Raw genomic sequence first — 19496 nt, forward strand, 5'->3', positions numbered from 1 at the left:
GATGTGGAAAAATTGGAGAGAGTCCAGCGGAGGGCAACAAAAATGATTTAGGGGACTGGAACACATGATTTATGAGGAGAGGTTGAGGGAGCTGGGGTTATTTAGTCTGCGGAAGAGAAGAATGAGGGGGGATTTGATAGCTGCTTTCAACTACCTGAAAGGGGGTTCCAAAGAGGATGGCTCTAGACTGTTCTCAGTGGTAGCAGATGACAGAACGAGGAGCAATGATCTCAAGTTGCAGTGGGGGAGGTTGGATATTAGGAAAAACTTTTTCACTAGGAGGGTGGTGAAGCACTGGAATGTGTTACCTCGGGAGGTGGTGGAATCTCCTTCCTTTGAAGTAAGGTCAGGCTTGACAAAGCCCTGGCTGGGATGATTTAGTCGGGGATTGGTCCTGCTTTGAGTAGGGGGTTGGACTAGATGGCCTCCTGAGGTCCCTTCCAACCCTGAGATTCTATGATCTGCAAGTCAGAGCTATTCTTTGATGCTTTGCAGATACACATTCCCCCCGGCCTCCCATATGCACGTTCTTAATAGAGGAAACCCCTTGCAATTGTGCAACAAGAAAAATTGGAATAACTAGGGATTGTACCTGGAAGAGAATGAGAGAGCTCACTGTATTACTGAGTTACTGCTGGTGCTGTTCTTTGTTAATATTATTAATATTTAACGAGTGAGAAGATGTGCCAGGTGCCTTATAGATAATAAAACAGGGTTCCTTTAGATTTACAATCTAAATTGTAAGCTCAAATTATTTAGTTTATCCAAGAGAAGGTGAAGAGGTGACTTGATCACAGTCTATATGTACCTATCCGTGAAAGAGATTTCTGGTAGTAGACAGCTGTTTCATCTAGCAGACAAAGGCCTAATGAAAACCAACGGTGGAAGGTGAAGCGTGACTAATTCAGACTAGAAATAAGATGCAAACTTTTAACACTTTGGACAGTTAACCACTGGGACAACTTAAGTAGGGATGTTGTGGGTTCCGCATCATTTGAATTCTTTAAATCAAGACTGAATGTATTTCTGAGGTCTGCTGTAACTCAGGCAGGAGTTACAGGCCGGACGCAGAAGTCGCTGGGTGAGGGTCTGTGGCCCGTGTCATGCAGGAGGTCAGACTTGATGATCATAAAGGTTCCTTTTGGCCTGAAAATTGATGACTGACTAAACAACGTACAGACAGAGGGATGGGACACAACTAGAAGGACATTGATGGGACTCAGGTATGCCCGGCTGCATCAGACCAGAAGGTCCATCTACTCTGGTATCCTGTCACCAACAGCCTGCACCATCTTCTTTAGAAGAAGGTGCAAGAAATGCCACAGAAGGCAGCTATGGGATAACCTTCTACCAGACAAAATTTTCTCCCAAACCCCAATAGTTAGAGGCTGATTTAAACCCTGATACAGGAGGGTTTATATCTCTTCCAAAACTCTTGCTTATTTTATGGTATTTACTCTGATAAGTCTGGATAATCTTGTTTTCCATAAAGCACGTTCAATCCTTTTCTGAATGTTGTTGAACTCTTGGGCACCAGTATCTTGTGGCAATGAGTTCTACAAGCTAATTGTGCATTGTCTGAAAAAGTATTTCCTTTATCAGTTTTCTATATTTGGTCCCTTTCAGTTTCACTGTCTGTCCCCTTTGTGCCGTTTAAAGCTCCTCATTAGTGACACAATTTTGATGATGTTTTTCTATTAGCTAGTTTAGAATTACAGTCCCCGTTTCCCTCCCAATTTGCATTATTTGCTACGGAATGTCATGCAGTTTATCCATATTTTAGCAGTACGAGGGTGCAAACCCTGCCTCCAGGAGCAAATATGCTGGGCCCTAATCTGTCAGTCCACCTGTCAGTCCTGGAGAGAATTAACTATCCCACTACTTACAGCTAAAGCAGGGAGGATAGAAGAGAACTCCATAATTGTGGGGAATGTGACCTGGTGGGATCAGAGCCCAAGATTGTGAGTCAGGACTTCTGGGTTCTGGTCCTAGTTTCATCTGTGTAACCTTGTGCAGTCCCTCTCTGTATAATGGGACTGATCACACTTACCTGGTCATAAGAGGGGGCGGTGGTTAGGGTGACCAATTTTATAGGGACAGTCCTGATATATAGGCGCCTATAACCCCCCAGTCCCTGTTCCAGTTTTTCACACTTGCTATCCGGTCACCTTCGTGGCTGTAGGCTTTAATTCTTTGTCATTTTTTAAGTGCTTTGAGATGAAAAGGGCTGCATAATTGGAAAAGAGAAATCTTTGGGAGTAAAACTTGCCCGCCTGTTTTGCAAAACATGCCTTTAAAATTGGAACATGTGAAAATTCGGTCGACAGCAGATCTGTGCGTGTGTGCGTCACCGGCTCGCTCATTCCTTGGCAGACAGCGTTCTGTGCAAGCGCCAGTCTCCAGAAGTCTCTTTACTCTCGTGTGAATCAGATTTGGAAATGAACACATTGTTCACCTATTTATCCTCCCTGCTTCTCTGCCACTCGCGCTTTGCGTGAGAGGTTACAGTAAAGCAGAAGAAAGCCCTTGCGTGCTAAGGCAGCTGCGTGTGGAATGGGTAGGGCAGGTATGGGGAAGTGCTCGAGGCCCTGTGCTTACCACAGAGCTCCTTCCCACCTGCAGGTCCCGATCAAACACCTCGACAGGCAGCCGGAGTGGGGAGCCATGATGCAATCTTGGGAACCCACAACAATCGGCTCTTTCATGGCAAGACGATAACAATCAAAACAGTATGTAAGGGCCTGCCATGCAAGAATACACATGCATATTATACACTGTAGGGAATTGAAAGCCGTCGTGAAAAGGGGCTTGTTAAGAATATGTAGCCTACTTTCATAATCAGTTTGTAAAAGAATAGGCCCTTGAAAACAAGGGTTTAGGCTTATAGAAGGCTTTCTGTGCCTTGACCTTGCAAATATGCAGAGATGCCAACTTTTTCTGAAAGTGAACTAGGAGTTTCCCAGCATGGTGCCATACCAATTGGCAGGCAAGATTTGAAGGGTGGAACGTCCAGCTGCGGGTATGTGTCCCCAGGAACTATAATAGGTTATTTTCCTTTCCCTACAAAGCGCTGCTCCTTGGTGGGGCTTAGAGAAGCAGGATCTGCAGCTTTGTTACCTTTTCTTCCTTAAAATTGCAGCAAAGCCCGGTGCTCTGTCCAGGGGCCAGCACCACCTTGGAACAGGAGTGCAGGAATGATAAAATAATACACCTACTGTGTACTGGTGAGAATCCATAAGAATGGGCATCACTGAAAATACCCCATGAACCTGTCCCTTCTTGGAGTTCGTGATGATAAAATAATGCCTAGCTGTTATGTGTGCTTTTTCATCCATGGATCTCAGCATGCTTTTTGAAGGAGACACGGGTAATGGCCCCCTTTTTACAGTTGGGGAAACCGAGGCAGGGTAGGCTTCCAAAAGCATCTAAGTGACTTAGGAACCTAAGCCCCAACTTCAGAAGTGGTTCAGGCCCTCAGGAGCCTCAGTCCCACGGACTTGCAATGAGACGTAGGCTCCGTAGTGCCTGAGTCACGTAAGGTATGTCGACACTGCAGCTGGGCTCTTGGGCAGGCAGACACACACCAGCTCTGCTGGAGCCAGCGTTCTAGAGATAGCAGTGTGGGCGTGGTGGCACGGGCTGGCTGGCTGAGTGTGGAGCCAGGGGTTGGGCTGATCTGTACTCAGGCGACTAGCCCGTGCCTTTGCCCATGCTGCAATGTCCACGTTGCTCTTTTAAGCGTGCTAGCTCAAGCAGAGCTAGCCTGGGTCTGACTACCTGGGCTGGGAGGCACCTGCCCAGCTTCAGCATAGACGCATTTGAAAATTCAGACACAACTGAAATGACTTGTCCAAGGTCACCCGTCAGCCAGTGGCAGAGCTAGGAATAAAACCCAGGTCTTCTGAGTCCCAGTCCAGTGCGCCACCTGCTAGGCAACACGTCCGTCGTGTTCCCGTTTAAACCCACACGTGTTTGTACATTGAGCAGTTGTCTTGCCATCTGTGAAATGGGTTTATCATGGTGGAGACAAATGGCCCTGTCTGGTTGGATCTCGTTCATGTCATGTCTGCTTCTGATACCCACAAAGTAAATTATGTCACCATCTTCCTGCCTTTTGTAGTGGCACAAAAGTCACTCGTGGCTGTGCATTTCACGCTGATTACTGTCCCGCTCAGATGGTTATGCTCAGTTATCCCCCAGTCACCTGCCTCTAGCTGTCCCCACACCCTGGCATACTGTAGTTACCCAGAAATGCACTTGGTTCAGACTGCTGGTACATCTGCTTTACAGCGTGTCCTCTTTGCAATAGGAGGAAGCCTTCCAAGTATCTCCACCTATTTCCTTCATAAGGAACCCTTTGTTTCCCTGATACACAATACAGCTTTATTTGGTTCAGTCTCTTTCCTCCCAACTGTTTCCCAGAAAACTCTTCACAGAGGTAGGGAGAAAATATGAGGTGTGTATGTGGACTTGTACTGGGAAGGTCAGGCTTTGGACTAGAAACTTCTTCACCTCGGCACCCAAACAGCATAGGAGACACCCTCTTATACAAACAAAGGTGACCTCTGAGCAGTGCATGGCCATATACTTTCTGTGCTGTGGACCAAGGTGAAGCAAGTGAGAAGGGCTCTGTTCCCAGACTCCGTATGCTGTTAATGAAGTATTCGCACCCACGTACAAATAGTAGTGTCTGGGAAACTCTCAAGGCCCGAACGAGGATGCGAGGCCGTGGCCAAGGTATTACGGAGGTGACAAGAGGCACTAAGTTTCCCTGTGGTGGCAAGAGACAGAGAATGGGCTTCTGGAATGGGAGAGATGAAAGAGGAAGCAAGGGGACCTGTGGATGAGCAGAGAGGAAACCAGGAGCCTAGCAGAATGTGAGATGGCCTTTGCCTGAGTCCAGACCCTAAGTGGCAGAGTCAGGAGGGAGCAGAGAACAGAAAGAGCCTAGCTTTGGAATTCAGGAATTCCCAGGTTCTAATCCCCATTTTTCCAATAGCACCTTAGGTTCCCTATCGTCCGTTAGATGGGATAACACTCACCTCCCTCCCGCTGTAATCTGCAGGTTAATCAGGAACTGGGTTTCCAGCCAGAGTTTCCCCCTTTTTACAGTTTTCAACCAAGTCTGAACCCCAAACCCAGCAAGCCTTCTCCAGTGTGATCTCTGCAGCCTGCTCCCTTCAGCGCGACTATGGCCCTCCTGTCACCTGCTAGCTTGTGTCTGACCATAGTGCTGGCCCTTGTCCCTCACAGGACAGTACCCACTAAAGCCCTGTCCTGTGGTGCCAGTGGGGCCTGCCACTGCTGAGCACAGAGAGTGCGTGTGAGAGTCCGGAGAGCATGCACAGAAGAGGAACCTGAAGGGAGGTGTGTGGGGGGTCCCACCTGGAATCGTTGGCAAAGTTTGACTTCTGTGTTTGGGATGGCAGCCTCAGTCATGCCAACGGGGCCGGGCATGGAGAAGCAATTCCACATCTGCCCAAGGCTTTCAGTTTGGGGGGCGGGGTCAACGCTCCTCCTGCCCACCTCCAAATTATGCCCGTGCCTGGAATGGAAGGAAAGGGGAAAATAACAGAAACAGGCTATAGCCCTAGCAAGGAGCAAAGCATGCAGATGCTCAGAGTTTTCTGCCCTTGGGGAAAGAAGAGCATCTTGATACATTTCCACTCAGAATATACTCTGAATAAACTTTGGGGGTTTGTGTCAGGTCCGCTTTTTATTAGTGGGGGCTGGGAAAGGGATAAATGCTTCAGCTTTAGGCTTCTCTTAGCTATAATGCAGAAATCTTTAGTCTTTGCTAAATTTCCCTTTCCCACATCTGCCCCTCACCTCGCTCGTGCTCTACCCCATCACAGGTTTCTCACAGTCTCTCCTTGTTTTAAGGTAGCCCAGTAGTGAAAGCTCAGAGGGGGTGGTGCTGTGGGAGTGGAGGGGGGGTGGGGAAGAGAGACCTCGGGGGGTTCTTTTTGTACAGACCCCTTGGTTCACACTTCCCTCTCCCATTAATTTGTTGTGGTCGGGACCAGTAATAGCTGCTTTGTGCTAAGGCAAGGGAAGGAAGGGGGGGGGGGGAAACCCAGCACACAGACAGTGGGTCCACTGTTTTCTATAAGGGATGTTTTCCCTGCCGCACCCCCCCACCCCGTGAATAAAATTTTGATTGTAATGGTCTGTCCTGGTGAAGAACACCCACAGCCTCTCGCTTGCTCATCTGTAAAACATGTCAGAAGTTTAAACAACCCAGAGAGATTTTTCTCACCTGTCTGATTTTACTAATAGGAACACAAGTGTTTAAAGCTGCGAAGGGAGCTTTCAGCCACTGGCGAAAGAACGAAACCAGCCCTTGTGGGCCTGCGTTTCAGGTCTGGTCGGCAGCTGTGCAGTGCAGGCAAGATCTTCGCTAGGACTCTCTGCCTCAACTGTTGGCTAGAGCTGAAGTATCTCTCCAGACTCTGTGATGTCTGCCTGTGGGTTATGGACCTCAGGAATGCCTGCTCGGGGATTGCTACCCACTGGTCTCTGCGGCTCAGATTCACTCTGGCATGACTTCATAGACTTCAGTGGAACTGTGCCCGCTGTACCAGTGTTGCATTTGGCCCCCCGTGTCTACTTGGAAACTGAAGTCATGGAAAACTTGATACATGTTGGGAGAAAATCCTTAGCTTCACTGAAGTTCTAATCTGACTGTTGGTGCGGAGGTGGGGCCCCTTTTATTCTTGCGACAGGGTGATGTCGCGCTGTTGTGCCGTGTTGCACTGGTGTTACACAGTCTCATCCTGCTGCTACGCACGGCTGCAGCCGCACTGTGATGGGGTGGGAATTGGAAAGGCGGCCCATGGATCAACGCTGCGAAAGTGGTGACCTGGGCATCAGGTCAGCAGCTGGCCCATCTCCATGTGCTTCAGTGGAGTTGAGTTTCCAGTGCCGGTGTCAAGTTGTGTTTATCCTGAAACCAGAGTTATGGAAAACTTCAGGCCTCTTGGGAGAAATCCTAGCTGCGTTGAGGTCAATAGAAACTTTGCCATGTCCTTTAGTGAGGACAAGACTGCGCCCCGTGTGTGTGAGTGTAGCCACGTGGAGTCTTCTCCCAGGCTGCCCCATATGTGTGGGATGTGCTCACCGTACAAAGCCACCTCACCGTTCTCCTTCAGATGTTGTCTTTAAACCTCTCCTCGGCCGTCATGCTTACACAGAGCTTGGCAGTGGGTGTGCTGCGGTCAGGATCCTCTCACTGTTGCTTGTGCTCTCTCAACTTGCTGTTTATAGCCTTACACTCGGGTTGTAAGTTCTTTAGGGCAGGTATAATAGTGTCTGCTAGCTGTTTGCACAGCACCCAGCACAACGGGGCCTGGCCTCTACCCACGACTTTAAAGCCACTAATAACGATAATACCTATCACAGTGAGGCTTGAGTCGGGGACCTCCAGTGCTGTCAGCCTCTGCCATTGCTGCGAAAGGAGTTACTCTGCTGGCTGGTATCGGCAGTAGACTCTCATCTGCTTATGCACACCGGGGAGAGACGGTCCCCTTATAACAGTTCAGATCATGCCGAGCATCTCAGCCCCGCTGCCGTGTTGTGGAGCTAAATGAATGGATGCTGGTGAAACTTGCCAGTGTCCTCCCATAAAAGGTACTGTAGAAATTCAGAGGAATAGTATGTTTCACCCAGGGTAAATTCCCAATGGTCAATGCTGGTTTTCACAGCAACTACGCTGATTTCCTACCTCCCCACCGACCGTAGGCAAAAACGGTTGATTTGTCATTTTTCCAGAGGGGAGGAAGAAAATCCAAAACCAAAACACGTTGAGCTCAATGCGCACAACGTGTTGGTGCTCACTAGAGAGTTCTGCCTTTGGTTTGCAGCCCGGATTGCTAAATTCAGAATTGTGTGTGGTGAGGGAAGCAGTACAGAAATAAGCGAGCTCTGGCAGAGATCAAAACTGAGGCACATTGGTAGAAACATAAGGGTGCAGGGGCTCAAGACTGGCTCAGCAGAAGGTGTGGCGGATTAGGACTGAGCTTCATTGCAGAGCTGAATGAGGTCCCAAGGCTGGCTTAGGAAGCAGCATTGCAGGGGAGAGGGTGCGATGGCAGAGTGTGGGTGGAGGAGGGTTACTGTAGGGCAGCACTGAAGCTTTTTGGCAGAGCTGCAGAAGGAGAAAAGCTCGCCCAGCCTTTGCCCAGACTGTGCCCTCCAGGGTACTTAGTCCCTCGTGTTCATGACATCAAACCCAATTGTCAAATATGGGTGTGGGGGAAATAAGTGAAGCTTTTGTTTCCTTTTCAAGGGTAGCTGGTGGAAACCTCACATGAAAGAGATTGCAAAGGGGTGAAAATAGTGTTCCCAGACTTGAGCAAAGTGAGATCCAATAGGTAGATAATGGTGCACGTGAGCCCATGGTTTTGTAACAGCCGTCTCGGCACAAGCCATGCCAAGATTTTTATGTAACCAACGGGGCAGGGGAGGCAGCGTGCGTCTGAAGCTATCCTGAAATGCTCAGATTCTTAATGCAAACCAAAGCTCCATCCTGATTGATTCTCCTTCCCTCCTGGACATGTCTGACAAGTTTGTTTACTTTGCAGTACTTCTGGGGTTTGTTTAAAGAGACGTATTTTTATTTGTTGTCCCTTGACAGTTCCTGGTTGGGGGGGGCATCTAAAGGGGCTGCTCTGTGAGCTGTCAATGGTTTTAAAACTGGAGAGCAAAAGTGACTGGGCACCAAACCACAGCTACTATATTAACAGTGCTTAAAAAATCCATCCTTTCTAAATACGGAAATCTGATTTCCATTTTTAGTTATTTTTCAGAAGGTCCCTTTGCTGCACCAATGACAAATCCACAGAGAAACGCGTGCAAAGCCACGTGAAGTAGCCACATAAGTTTATCTGAAGAGAAAGCAACGCCCTGCCCTTGTGACGTTGTCGTGACCTGGCGAGCTTTGTGTTGTGACGTCACTCAATGGCTGCATTGCAATGTTGCTATGCTCCAACGGGATTTCAGCGGCGGCGGGAGAGGGGTTTGTGATTCCTTGCAGGACGTTGGATGGACCTGTGGGAACATGAGGGTATCCTGGGGAATTTGGGGGGAGTGGAGAGACTCAACCCCAGTGACTATTTCCTGCATCTGTGAGGGTACCTAGGATGATGTCCTCCTGGATTCCTGATCCTAATGAAGAGGTTCTGGCACCGTGGTGGCCGACTTTTGGAAGAACGACCTAGTCAGCATGTCTACCTGGAGCATCTAAGCCTAATTCCTGGCTCACAATTTGCTGCACTGTGGCAACCTTCCATTCTTAGGAGCCGGCCCAACTAACTCTGGTACTCTTAAAACACAGGGCATTTCCAGCGCCTCGTCTGCCCTGAGTCAAGGACAGAAATCCCCCACTTGCTTGGCAGGACAAGACATTTCTCAAGCGGGCTGGGGTCCTTAAATGTTTGCAAAGGTTTTTTAAAGCCTTGTAAATGTCCTGCCTCTTCTTCCCCTGTAACCCGAATCACCCTCCTTATAAAGCTTCTTTTTTTTCCCACTTGGCAAAGCTGGGCTCCACAAAGGCTGTTTTTTTAAAATGACTTTATGACCAAGTGCTCTCGTCCCCCTTCCCAGCCTCCCTCCCACCCCCCATCCATGTGCCCTGCGCTCCAAATGGGGCGTCCGCTGTCCTCATTGCCATACCAGCTGGTTGCTGCTGAGAGTGGCCTAGGAAGGAGCATGTTTGCATTTCGACGCTCCAAAGTGCTTGTCTAGGCCAGGCGCTGCAGGATCCGTTCTTCAGCGCCCAGCTGTCAGAACAGCTTCTCCCCACGCAAGCTAGCCTGCTTACGAGCTTCAAAATCCTGCCTCCTCGGAGATGAAGGGCTGCGGTTAGCACTGTCATGAAATTAGAGGCCAACAAGCAAAACCACCATCACTTTCCGCACTAGCTCAGTCATTAGGAGCCAGCCACTGGGGCTGGACAGGGTGCTTTCCTGCCGGTGTTAACTGCTAGATGCTGGAGCAGCGAGGAAGTTGGGAGTATTCCCTTCTGCAGCCACCCAGGACGGAGTGGGTACCAGAATGGAACTCAGGGACCGGTCTGTGCCTGTTTCTCAGTGTTGATTCCCCAGTGCTGCGCTTTGGGCACCTTATTATCCAAGCAGGGTCACCTGCTCCCACGGCTGAAGTTTAATGGGGCGGTCTCCAGAATAGCAAGGAGTGGAACGGAAAAGTGGGGCCGGGATACTGGGGAAAGCAGCAGCCCTGAGGCAGTTGCAGGTCCGGATCCTCCAGGGTGAGTTGCAGACTCAGATGCCAGTTCTGTTTCATCTGACCGCCTGCAGGCTTTGGACCGGCCTGTGTCTTGGCCATTGTTTAACGTCTCAGCTGCAGGATAGCGCATCTGGGGTACTAGCGCATCAGTGGCCAAATTCTCGTTTGGGGGTGGATGCGGCAGCTTTTCTAGTGCAGCGTGCTTCTCCCCTCTGGGTGATCCAGGCTCTGAATATGAGCAGGGTTTGTTTAAAAGTTATATATATATTTTTAAAGCCTGTAGGTTAAAAACACACGACCCTACAGCTAGTGCAGGAGGGGATAAAAGCAAACAATAGGGTGACTGTGCAACCATGCAGACAATGCGGGAGATGAACAGTAAACGAGAGGGATTAACCTCTGCATTATCTGATGTAGGCTGCAAGCGGAGCTTGTTTGACTCGACCTCCCGTAACAGCAGAGGCATCTCAGAGAGGAGGAAACTGGCCCCTTTCGGAGAGCTAGCAAAACAGGGCTGCCTCTGAAGACTTATGGGGATCCCTGTTCACATCCGCAGGTGTAGCCCAGTATGTCCTTTCATTCCTCCTCATGTGGCACCAGCTGGGAGGAGTGGGAAATCCATTTTGGTGGTAACTGGGATGGGCCACAAACTGGTCCCTGGATCCCAGGGCTGTTCTACCTTGGCTGTCTGATCTCCCAGAATAACCCGTGTATTGGAAGGACAGTTGTCTGAATAGGCAGTTCTCAGTGCAGCCTGGCTTGCAAAGTGGAGCAATCAGGGAGAGTATATTTGCACCGCATGGGGTTCCTTTGCGCCTTATCTTTTTCTCCACCCTTGTTAACTTCCCACAACGTAACCCAAATCCTTGTGGCTTTGCCTTTCCCCCAGGGACACCCTTCAGGCCTCCCCCCACCCCCCCTCTCATCTTTGCCTTTCCTTAATTTGTCAGTGGGTCACTCATGAACAACTCGAGGCTCTCCCTGTTCAACAGCCGGTCTGGTCAAGAGTTCGGAGCACAAGGCTGGGAGTTGGAAAGTCTGGGGTTTTGACTGGTTGTGTCCTTGGGCAAATCTTTTCATCTCATTCTCCGTTGCTTCCAGGGGTTGACGGACGTGGAACACTTTGAAGATAAAACTTGCTCTAGAAGTGCCTTGTGTTAACATGATTCGATTAGTCCCCAAGGGCTGAAAGCACTTACATTAAAGAGACGTTCTTAATAACTTTTTTTTTAAGGCCTATCCTGCCCTGCCCTTCTCCTCCCAGAGGAATGATATATAACATGTATTGCTTTTATTTCGGTAGGAACTTAGCAATTGGGATTGGAATTCAGAATTTCCCAGAAGGCCTTGCTGTCAGCCTTCCTTTGCGTGGCGCCGGATTTTCAACATGGAGAGCATTTTGGTAAGTAGTGCTCCTTCTAAAACGTTCTTCAAGCTTTGAGACGTGTTTCCCGTCAAGCCATTTCCCAGCTGCTATTGCTGCAGGTTGCCTATAACGTGCTGCTCTCTATGCAGTGCCGTGTTGCTAGTTCCAATTCAGGACTCCTCAGCGGCTTGGCTGTGTTTGGGGAAAAGCTCTTCCATTTTAAAGCTTTCTCCAGCCTTTGTGTACTGGGTGGCAGCTCTGGGAGCAGTGCAGGAGACAGGGTCTTGCTGGTCCAGCATTACTACGCTCAGCAACTGATGTTTTCACGGTGATCAGACGTTGTGGGGCAAGCCACTGGTGCAGCTCAAGTTCGTTCCAACTTGGAAGAAGGAAAACAACCACTAGTATGTTCTGTCTCCTGTGGCCACACCGCCGCTGTAGAATAGGCGAGGTTTGAACTGTGGTCCTCGGTAGCAGTGGTTGCAAGTGTCTTGGGATGGGGTGGACTCGGGGGGCCAAATGAAGACAAAATAGATGAACAAAAGAGAGCGTGATGCTTAAATCGGGTTTCTACTGCCTGCAGAGTCACCTCTCCTGTGGGCTGACCCCCTTGTGTCTGCTCTCCTGCGTCACACTTCTAAGGCCATTCAGAGAAGGATACAAGTGGGTCCACCAAGGCCAGAGCCTATGCCACAACTCAAACTTTCTTTGTTGCTCCAACACATTTACAAAAATTTAACTTCTGACCTTAAAGTTACCTTCTCTTCACTGTCCAGCACGGCAGGGCCATCCTTTCTGGCCTGTCTTAAGGCCTGGCAATGCTAAAAATACAACCATGTTTTCTCTAGCCAGTTTTTGATGCTCTTATCTGATCTGCTCGTGCCAAACACGGTTATTCACACCGCTCCCATTGGTTGCCCATGTTTGTGCAGCCACACCTCTCCCGTTGCCCAGTCGTGTTCATCTCAGTGCATTCTGGGAAATTCTAGGCCGCTATCCCCGTAGTTTCACAACAGCGAACAGCACCTGAAGGACATCTGCACAAAGCAGCACGAGTGCATTCTGGGATCTCTGACCAGACAGAGAGCTGGGAGGAAGGAATTAGACTGGCATGGTTAGAAGGTCTAAGCGCTGCAAAGAAACAAGGGAGTTGGACCAGTTACAGAAGGACAATCTAGGCTTCCAGCAAAGGCAACACATTGTTAGCATCCACAGCTAAGGACAGAACTTTAGTCATCAAACGGTGTTTAGAGTCATGCGACCAACTGGCTACACCAGGGATCGGCAACTTTTGGCCCGTGGCCCGCCAGGGTAAGCCCCCTGGCGGGCCGGGCCAGTTTGTTTACCTGCTGCGTCCGCAGGTTTGGCCAATCGCAGCTCCCACTGGCCGCGGTTCGCTGCTCCAGGCCAATGGGGGCTGCGGGATGTGCTGTCTGCAGCTTCCCTCGGCCCACGCCGCTTTCTGCAGACCCCCATTGGCCTGCAGCGGTGAACCGCGGCCAGCTGGATCCATGATCGGCCCAACCTGCAGACACGGCAGGTAAACAAACTGGCCTGGCCCACCAGGGGGCTTACCCTGGCGGGCCGTGGGCCAAAGGTTGCCAATCCCTGGGCTCCACAGTCAGCAAAACCTTGTAGCACAGATAGGACCTAAAGAGGGAAAATGGACGTGTTCTGAAGGGATCCCCACTCCAGACTTCCTTCAGCAGTGGTCCAGTGCTTAGCTGATTCACAGGGCCCACTGCGTGGAGGGTAGCGATAAACTGGGTGAAGGAGAGACCGACTGGGGGAAAAATTAGAGGATTGTTTGCCTGTCTGGAGCCAGATGTTCCCAAGTCTGTCTGCAGCCTTTTGTCACCTTCCAGATGAAAGGAGGGGATCTGTCTTCTGCTGTGTTTGCTCAGGAAGGGCTCAGATGCTCTCCTTTGTTTTGCAAGGGCTGGTAAACATCTCTTTTTCTTCACACAGGTGCGGGGGTGGGAAAGCAGGTTTGCATCCGCTCTGCACTCTCAAAAGCAGGGCAGCCTAATGCTAATCAGAACCTGCAAGGTGCATTCTGCATTTACAGACTTCATAGCTCCATTTAATGGGATGTATCCATGTCCTGAGTGGGACGATTGGGCCCTTGGGGTCCAACAAACACCTGCACTATGCTGGGTACAAAAAGGGGTAAAGGAAGGTTTTCCTGTGTCCCTTCAGGGCTTTTGATCTTGGTTCTCTTACAGGTACGGACAGCTAAGTGGCATGGTGGAACCTTTAGCTGGTGTCTTCGGTGCCTTTGCCATGGTTCTGGCAGAACCCCTCCTCCCCTATGCTTTGGGCTTTGCTGCTGGTGCTATGGTCTATGTGGTCATGGATGACATCATCCCAGAAGCACAAACCAGGTAAGGGAAATTACTCTGCCAATTGCCTAGCTGCCAGCACCCTAAAGCCATGTTCATTGGCTGGCCTTTGCTTGTGACTAAATTCTCTTTCCTTCCTCGTCCCATGGAAGGGGATGCTGTAGTGCAAAGGAACACCTTGGGGTCTGATCTGCGAGGACCATGGAGCATTTGCATTAAGAGGGCACATGCCACTTTACAAGCTAGCACTGTTAATAGCATTTCAGCCATTTGCCAACAACTGTCACACCTCAGAGATGCGTTCTTAAAAACAGGTTCCATCCACACCCTGGCTTATACCATGTGGCACACACGTGTGAAAGCCCATTTCCAACAAGCAACAAAGCCATAATGACGCAAAGCCATAATGAACTATAAGGAGGTTTCAGGGTAGCAGCCGTGTTAGTCTGTATTCGCAAAAAGAACAGGAGTACTTGTGGCACCTTAGAGACTAACGAATTTATTTGAGCATAAGCTTTCGTGAGCTACAGCTCACTTCATCGGATGCATTGATGAATTAAGGAGGTTGACTGCTCTCCTTATTTTTGCTCAAGATTGGCAGAATTTTGCTGCTCCTGTTTGACTGTGAATGTTCTTGGAAAAAGAGTTATTTTTTAAATACATTTGCTTTGCTGAAGGAATTATCAGGTTGCAATTCACTGAACTGGTGTGAGATGTAGCAGGAGTGGCTCTTTAAGATATTTGTCTTTTGGAGCTGTCCCTCGATGCGTGTGGCTTGAAACTGTTATCACTGAACAGTTCTATTGTAATAACGCTCTGCCCGAAACTGGTTGGACCCCATGGTGCTAAGTGCCGTATGAAAATACTATGAAGGACTGTCCTGGGCCTGAAGAGTTTACCATCTAAAAGACAACAGGTGGGTGAGAGAAACAGAGTGGGGTGGGAGAGACATGGTAACAAATAAATACAGTGGAAGGCGCACAATGCTTAACCAATCCGTAGCAGTGATTGCAGCTGTCAAGCTACTCACTATAAGGGGTGTGGGCTCCCCACTTCTAGCTTAGGAATTATGTATAAATTATGCAGGAAACAATGAGTCTGTCCCTCCCTGATTCCGTTTATTGCCTCAGTGAGATGTTAAGGGAGAAAATTGCATTCGAGAACTGTGGTTAAAATTCTCAAAGCCACCTAGGAGAGTTGAAGACATGTCCCCCATTCATTTGAATGGAATTGCATGTCTGAATCCCCAAGATGGCTCAGCATCTCTCTGAGGTGGTTCAGGGGCTGAGGAGAGGAGGGGAAGCACCCTTGACTCTATCTCCCAAAGGATCAGCTTGGATCAGTCTTATTTTGACTGGAGGGAAGGGTCAGCATGAAGTAAGGCCTTCAAAGAGATGGGGGAATAAAGAGGATTTTGGAAGATTCCCTTCTTTTCACAGGTGAGAAGTAAAGACAACTCTGCTGTCAGCCTGAAAGGACATTCTGAAACATAGGCGCTCACTCCCTCTCCTTTCCTCCTTGCAGTGGCAATGGGAAGCTGGCTTCCTGGACCTCCATCTTAGGGTTTGTGGTGATGATGTCCCTGGATGTTGGACTTGGATAAGGGCGGATTTACTGTTGGCCAACGGGAGATGACATCTGAGCAATTTGCATGGCAGCAGTTGGAACTGGAAACTTTTCTTCTTCTAGATTTTTTTTTTTATATATATATATTGATTAGGTTTGGTGTTGATTATCTATGATTTTATATATATATATATATTGCTGTAACATAACATTGATTGTTTTCAAAGCACAAAAATTGGTGGCTCCTTGCAGGTCCTAGGTTTCCTTTGCCACCAAATTCTTTCTCTTCTCAACTGGGTCGTCGATAAAACATACATCAGCCAGGCTGCAGTTTGTGGTTTACTTTTCCTCCGATTTTTGGGCATTTCCATAATGGTCAAAGTTCTTTTGGTTTTGACCATACTTGTTCTATATGCAGTAAGAGAGTCACAGTCAAATGTCTAAAGAGGCTCCTAATTAAGTAGTAGAACAATTGATGGGTAAGTTTGTGTAGTGTCTAAACTTCTGAAATCTGTCTTGGAAGTATGGAAGTGCCAGCACTAAGATGGGAACCGTCACAAATAAGTGTGTAGCAGCATGTCTAATACATACTGCTGGGGCTTGAGAAATTTTTAGTGGCATCATCTGTTTTGATGGATACAAGTAATCTGAACCAACAAAAAATGAAACCTTGTGAGAATCGTATCAAGATGTAGAAGCGAAGACGACACCCGTTTTCCCTGCTGGATATGTCTTCTTAATGGGGCCTTACGCCAGGATAGTCCAATGGGCAATTCTTTGCCTCTTCAAAAAATTGAAAGAGGACATCGGTTTTCTAAGGTGCAATCTTTTAGGATGCAAGCTGTGATTATACAGATTTGTTCGCAAAGTGCTACATGACTGTAGTATAGCAGGGTCCATTACCCACATGGGCCAGTGGTTTTGTTTCATAAATTGCTGTTTCAAATCAGAGTGAAAATCTCCACAAAGTGTTGATTTATTGGCCTGTTAGTGTGGTCCTCCAGTGAAGGAGTCCATGTTAGTTTTCGAAGGATAAATCTGGTCCTCATGATAGCTCTCTTTTTCCCCAGCACTCATCCGATTAATTCATTGCCCAACATGAACACTCAGCAATGCACCGCCTTGGCTTTTTTTTCTCCCACTTTCCAAATGTGTGTTTGGCTAACAATGGCTCCCGAACATGCAGAGTAACTTGTTTTAACAGATCAGGAGCAAGCCCTGCTTCTCTGAGACAGACGCGCGCTCGCACAATGAGCATGATGGAATTTGACTGTTTTGTACTAAGCTGAATAATGAAAAGCAGAAGTCAAGATAATGATGGAGAACACACATCCCTGTTCACTTTCTAGGCAGGCTGTTCTCCCCCATCAAAATGGGGTTTGATTAGACACTCGGGCAGGTACAGTAAGTAGCTGGATTGCCTGGCTGATATCGAGGCAGCTCAAGCCCTCCCGGCTTATGTTTGTAATATATATGCCACAGAGATTCACGGGCCATGTACGCCGGAGACAGTCTCCCAGTAAACGATAAGTAGATCCTCCTAGAGAGGCTGTAGGAATGCAAGAGGACTAGGCACTAATGAACTAAGTTAAAACCATGGAATTGTGGTTCGGTTCAGTTAGTTGGCTGGATTTTGTCTGTATTTATTTGTACGTCATTCTGAATAATACAAAAATGCTGGTTGCCAATGGACCTGACCTTTTAACTGTGATTAGTTTCAATAAATGGGAAATTCAGAGTCTTTGCTGACTTATTTTGCTGCAGTCGATCCTTCCCTTTTCTTCTCCTCCCTGCATTTTATTACATTCCTTCCTCTTAATTCGATTCTTTCCGGTTTGCCTGAGGTCTTTATTCTGAGACAGTCCAAAAATAATGCACCTCAAGTTGCAACAAACATCTTATTCCCCCCTTCCCCCGCCACATGTACTCCCCCCAACCCCCTCCATCACCAAGGAGTAACCTCTTCAAAGAGAAGTCCTATCAGCTGGCATCAATATCTAGATTCATACTGCAGGGAGTTCACTGTTCGTTGGATTGCCATGCCACATCAGATCACTGATCCATCAAGTCCTGCATCTGACACTTGTCAGCTCCTGAGGCTTAGGAGAAATAATAAAAGCAATTGTCCTAGAGAGTAGGGGTGAAATCCTGGCCCCAACTGAGGTGAAAGAGTTTTCTGCCATGGACTTCAGTGGAACCAGGATGTCATCTTTGGAATCCATACAACAAAGTCCGCCATCCCAAGGGGTATTAATTGGCAGTTTGGTTGGCAGTCTTGGTAGAGGCCAAGGATGGAGTGGGAACACAAGGTGATCCCGCCCAAAGAAGATTGAGGCAGACGTGTGTGGGAGTTCCTGCCATCGATGTCCGTTCTTTACCTGTCCTGGGGACCTCAGAGCGGCAAAGGAGCTGAAAGCGTGACCCATGAGAATTGCTGCTTCCATGTGGCCACCTCAGAGGGCTTTGACCAAAGGTAGGGGGAAGTACCATTATCCCTGTGGAACAGACAGGTCAGCTTCAGCACAGAGGTGAGAAGTGACTTTCCCAAGGCCCCACAGTGAGAGAGAACCAAGGCCGCTTAAGTCTGTCCTGTATCCTGTCCATAGAACCATGTCGTCTCTAGAGAGGTACGCCATGATCCTCATCCCATGAGATTAATGGGAGCGGCTGGTGCTTGGCATCTTTGAAAATCAAGCCACTAGACAAGCTGTTTGGACTGCCAACATTGTTCAAAGTCTGTGAGGACTTTGGCTTTTCATTTTAAACCAGGAGCCTGGATGTGAAGGGTAGAAGCCTTTGGGTGGTTGGGTAGTGTCTGGAGTGTCCCCAGGTCAGGATTTTGCAGTGGAGTCTTTGTAAGCGCCGTGTTCTGATTTGAGTTCTGGGGTGTGGTGTGACTTGGTCCCAAAAAAACCCATTATTTATTTCGAGAAAACCTTGCCCTCAGATGGCTGGGAGATGACATCCCACAATGTGTTTAATCCTGCGTTAGATGTAGCCAGCCAAGGTCATCATGAACGTTCGACCTGAAGAAATGGGGGGGAAGGGTATTGTAGAAAATAACATGAAAGCCTTTCTTTCCTGTTTGTGCCCCAGAGGTGAAGGGAAATTATATATGTCTGTCTTGTTGTGATTGAACGTCTGGCTGAAGTCCAGGCTTGAAGTTATGCCTGGGAACAGTAGCTGTCAATGAAAACGCGGCATTCTGAGCAAATACAATGTAAACATGCTGCTGCCTTGCACGAAGCGATGGGGAGGTGTTCTGCTTGTCACTCTGGGATACAGCTGTTACTGCGGGAAGAAACTGACTGTCATAAGGATATTGAACTGAGCTATAATATAGAGAGGAAGGATGGCCCGGTCGTTAGAATGCTAGCTGGGGTCATGAGGGAGCTGCATTCAATTCCCTCCTTTGCCACCGACTTCCTGTGTGATCTTGGACAGTCTCTCTGTGCCTCAGCTCCCCATCTGTGTATTGGAGTAATAGTGCTGCCCAGCCTGTGAGGAGGATAAATGCGTTAAAGGTTGCCAGGGTGGGTCACAGGGTCGTAGGGGGCATACAAGTAAACTGAGAGAGCTTTTACCTTCGCCCTTTAAGACTGGCAAGATGTTGAGGTGAATCCATGGATCCCGGGCATCAGGATAAAATAAAGAACCATGGGACGGTTTTGTTTCCAAGTTTCTTTGATGTACTCTGTGTGTCTGGTGTCCCATGTGTAATGGCCTATTGTTTCCCTTCCATTCACTGGCAGGGACTGGGGTGTGGGCAGTCTGGCCTAGTGGTTGGAGCTGGGGCAAAGGTCCAGGGTCAGAAACTGAGCAGGGTTTGAGCAGACTGGAGCAGGGCTGGGAGCAAGGCAGCCACAGGCCAAGTGCTACTGCTGGACTCAGGCAATCTGGCCAATGAGGGTTTTCAGCTGCAGTTAGCTGGCTGATCCCAGGCCCAGCTGCAGGACCCCATTCCTGACACTAACTTC

At 48.7% G+C, this 19496-nt stretch overlaps 1 protein-coding gene across 11 annotated transcripts in view; it reads left to right on the forward strand.

Annotated features, from left to right (window-relative positions):
• The window catches only part of SLC39A11 (solute carrier family 39 member 11), a 404115-nt gene that overhangs the window by 243877 nt on the left and 140742 nt on the right, over window positions 1-19496 (forward strand). For 10 of the 11 annotated variants that reach the window (XR_012154971.1, XM_073312119.1, XM_073312120.1 and 7 more), the window contains 2 exons: window positions 11549-11647; window positions 13837-13995. Coding sequence is in view for 10 of the 11 variants with exons in the window: in XM_073312119.1 (XP_073168220.1) it covers window positions 11549-11647; window positions 13837-13995 (258 nt within the window). In the remaining variant the exon portion in view is untranslated. Of the gene's footprint in view, window positions 1-11548; window positions 11648-13836; window positions 13996-15477; window positions 17261-19496 lie in introns of those variants that run through there. The other variant, XM_073312121.1, reaches the window with a different exon arrangement.

The sequence above is a fragment of the Lepidochelys kempii genome, chromosome 14 (genome assembly GCF_965140265.1).
Source record: "Lepidochelys kempii isolate rLepKem1 chromosome 14, rLepKem1.hap2, whole genome shotgun sequence".
In the NCBI taxonomy this organism is placed as follows: Eukaryota; Metazoa; Chordata; order Testudines; family Cheloniidae; genus Lepidochelys; species Lepidochelys kempii.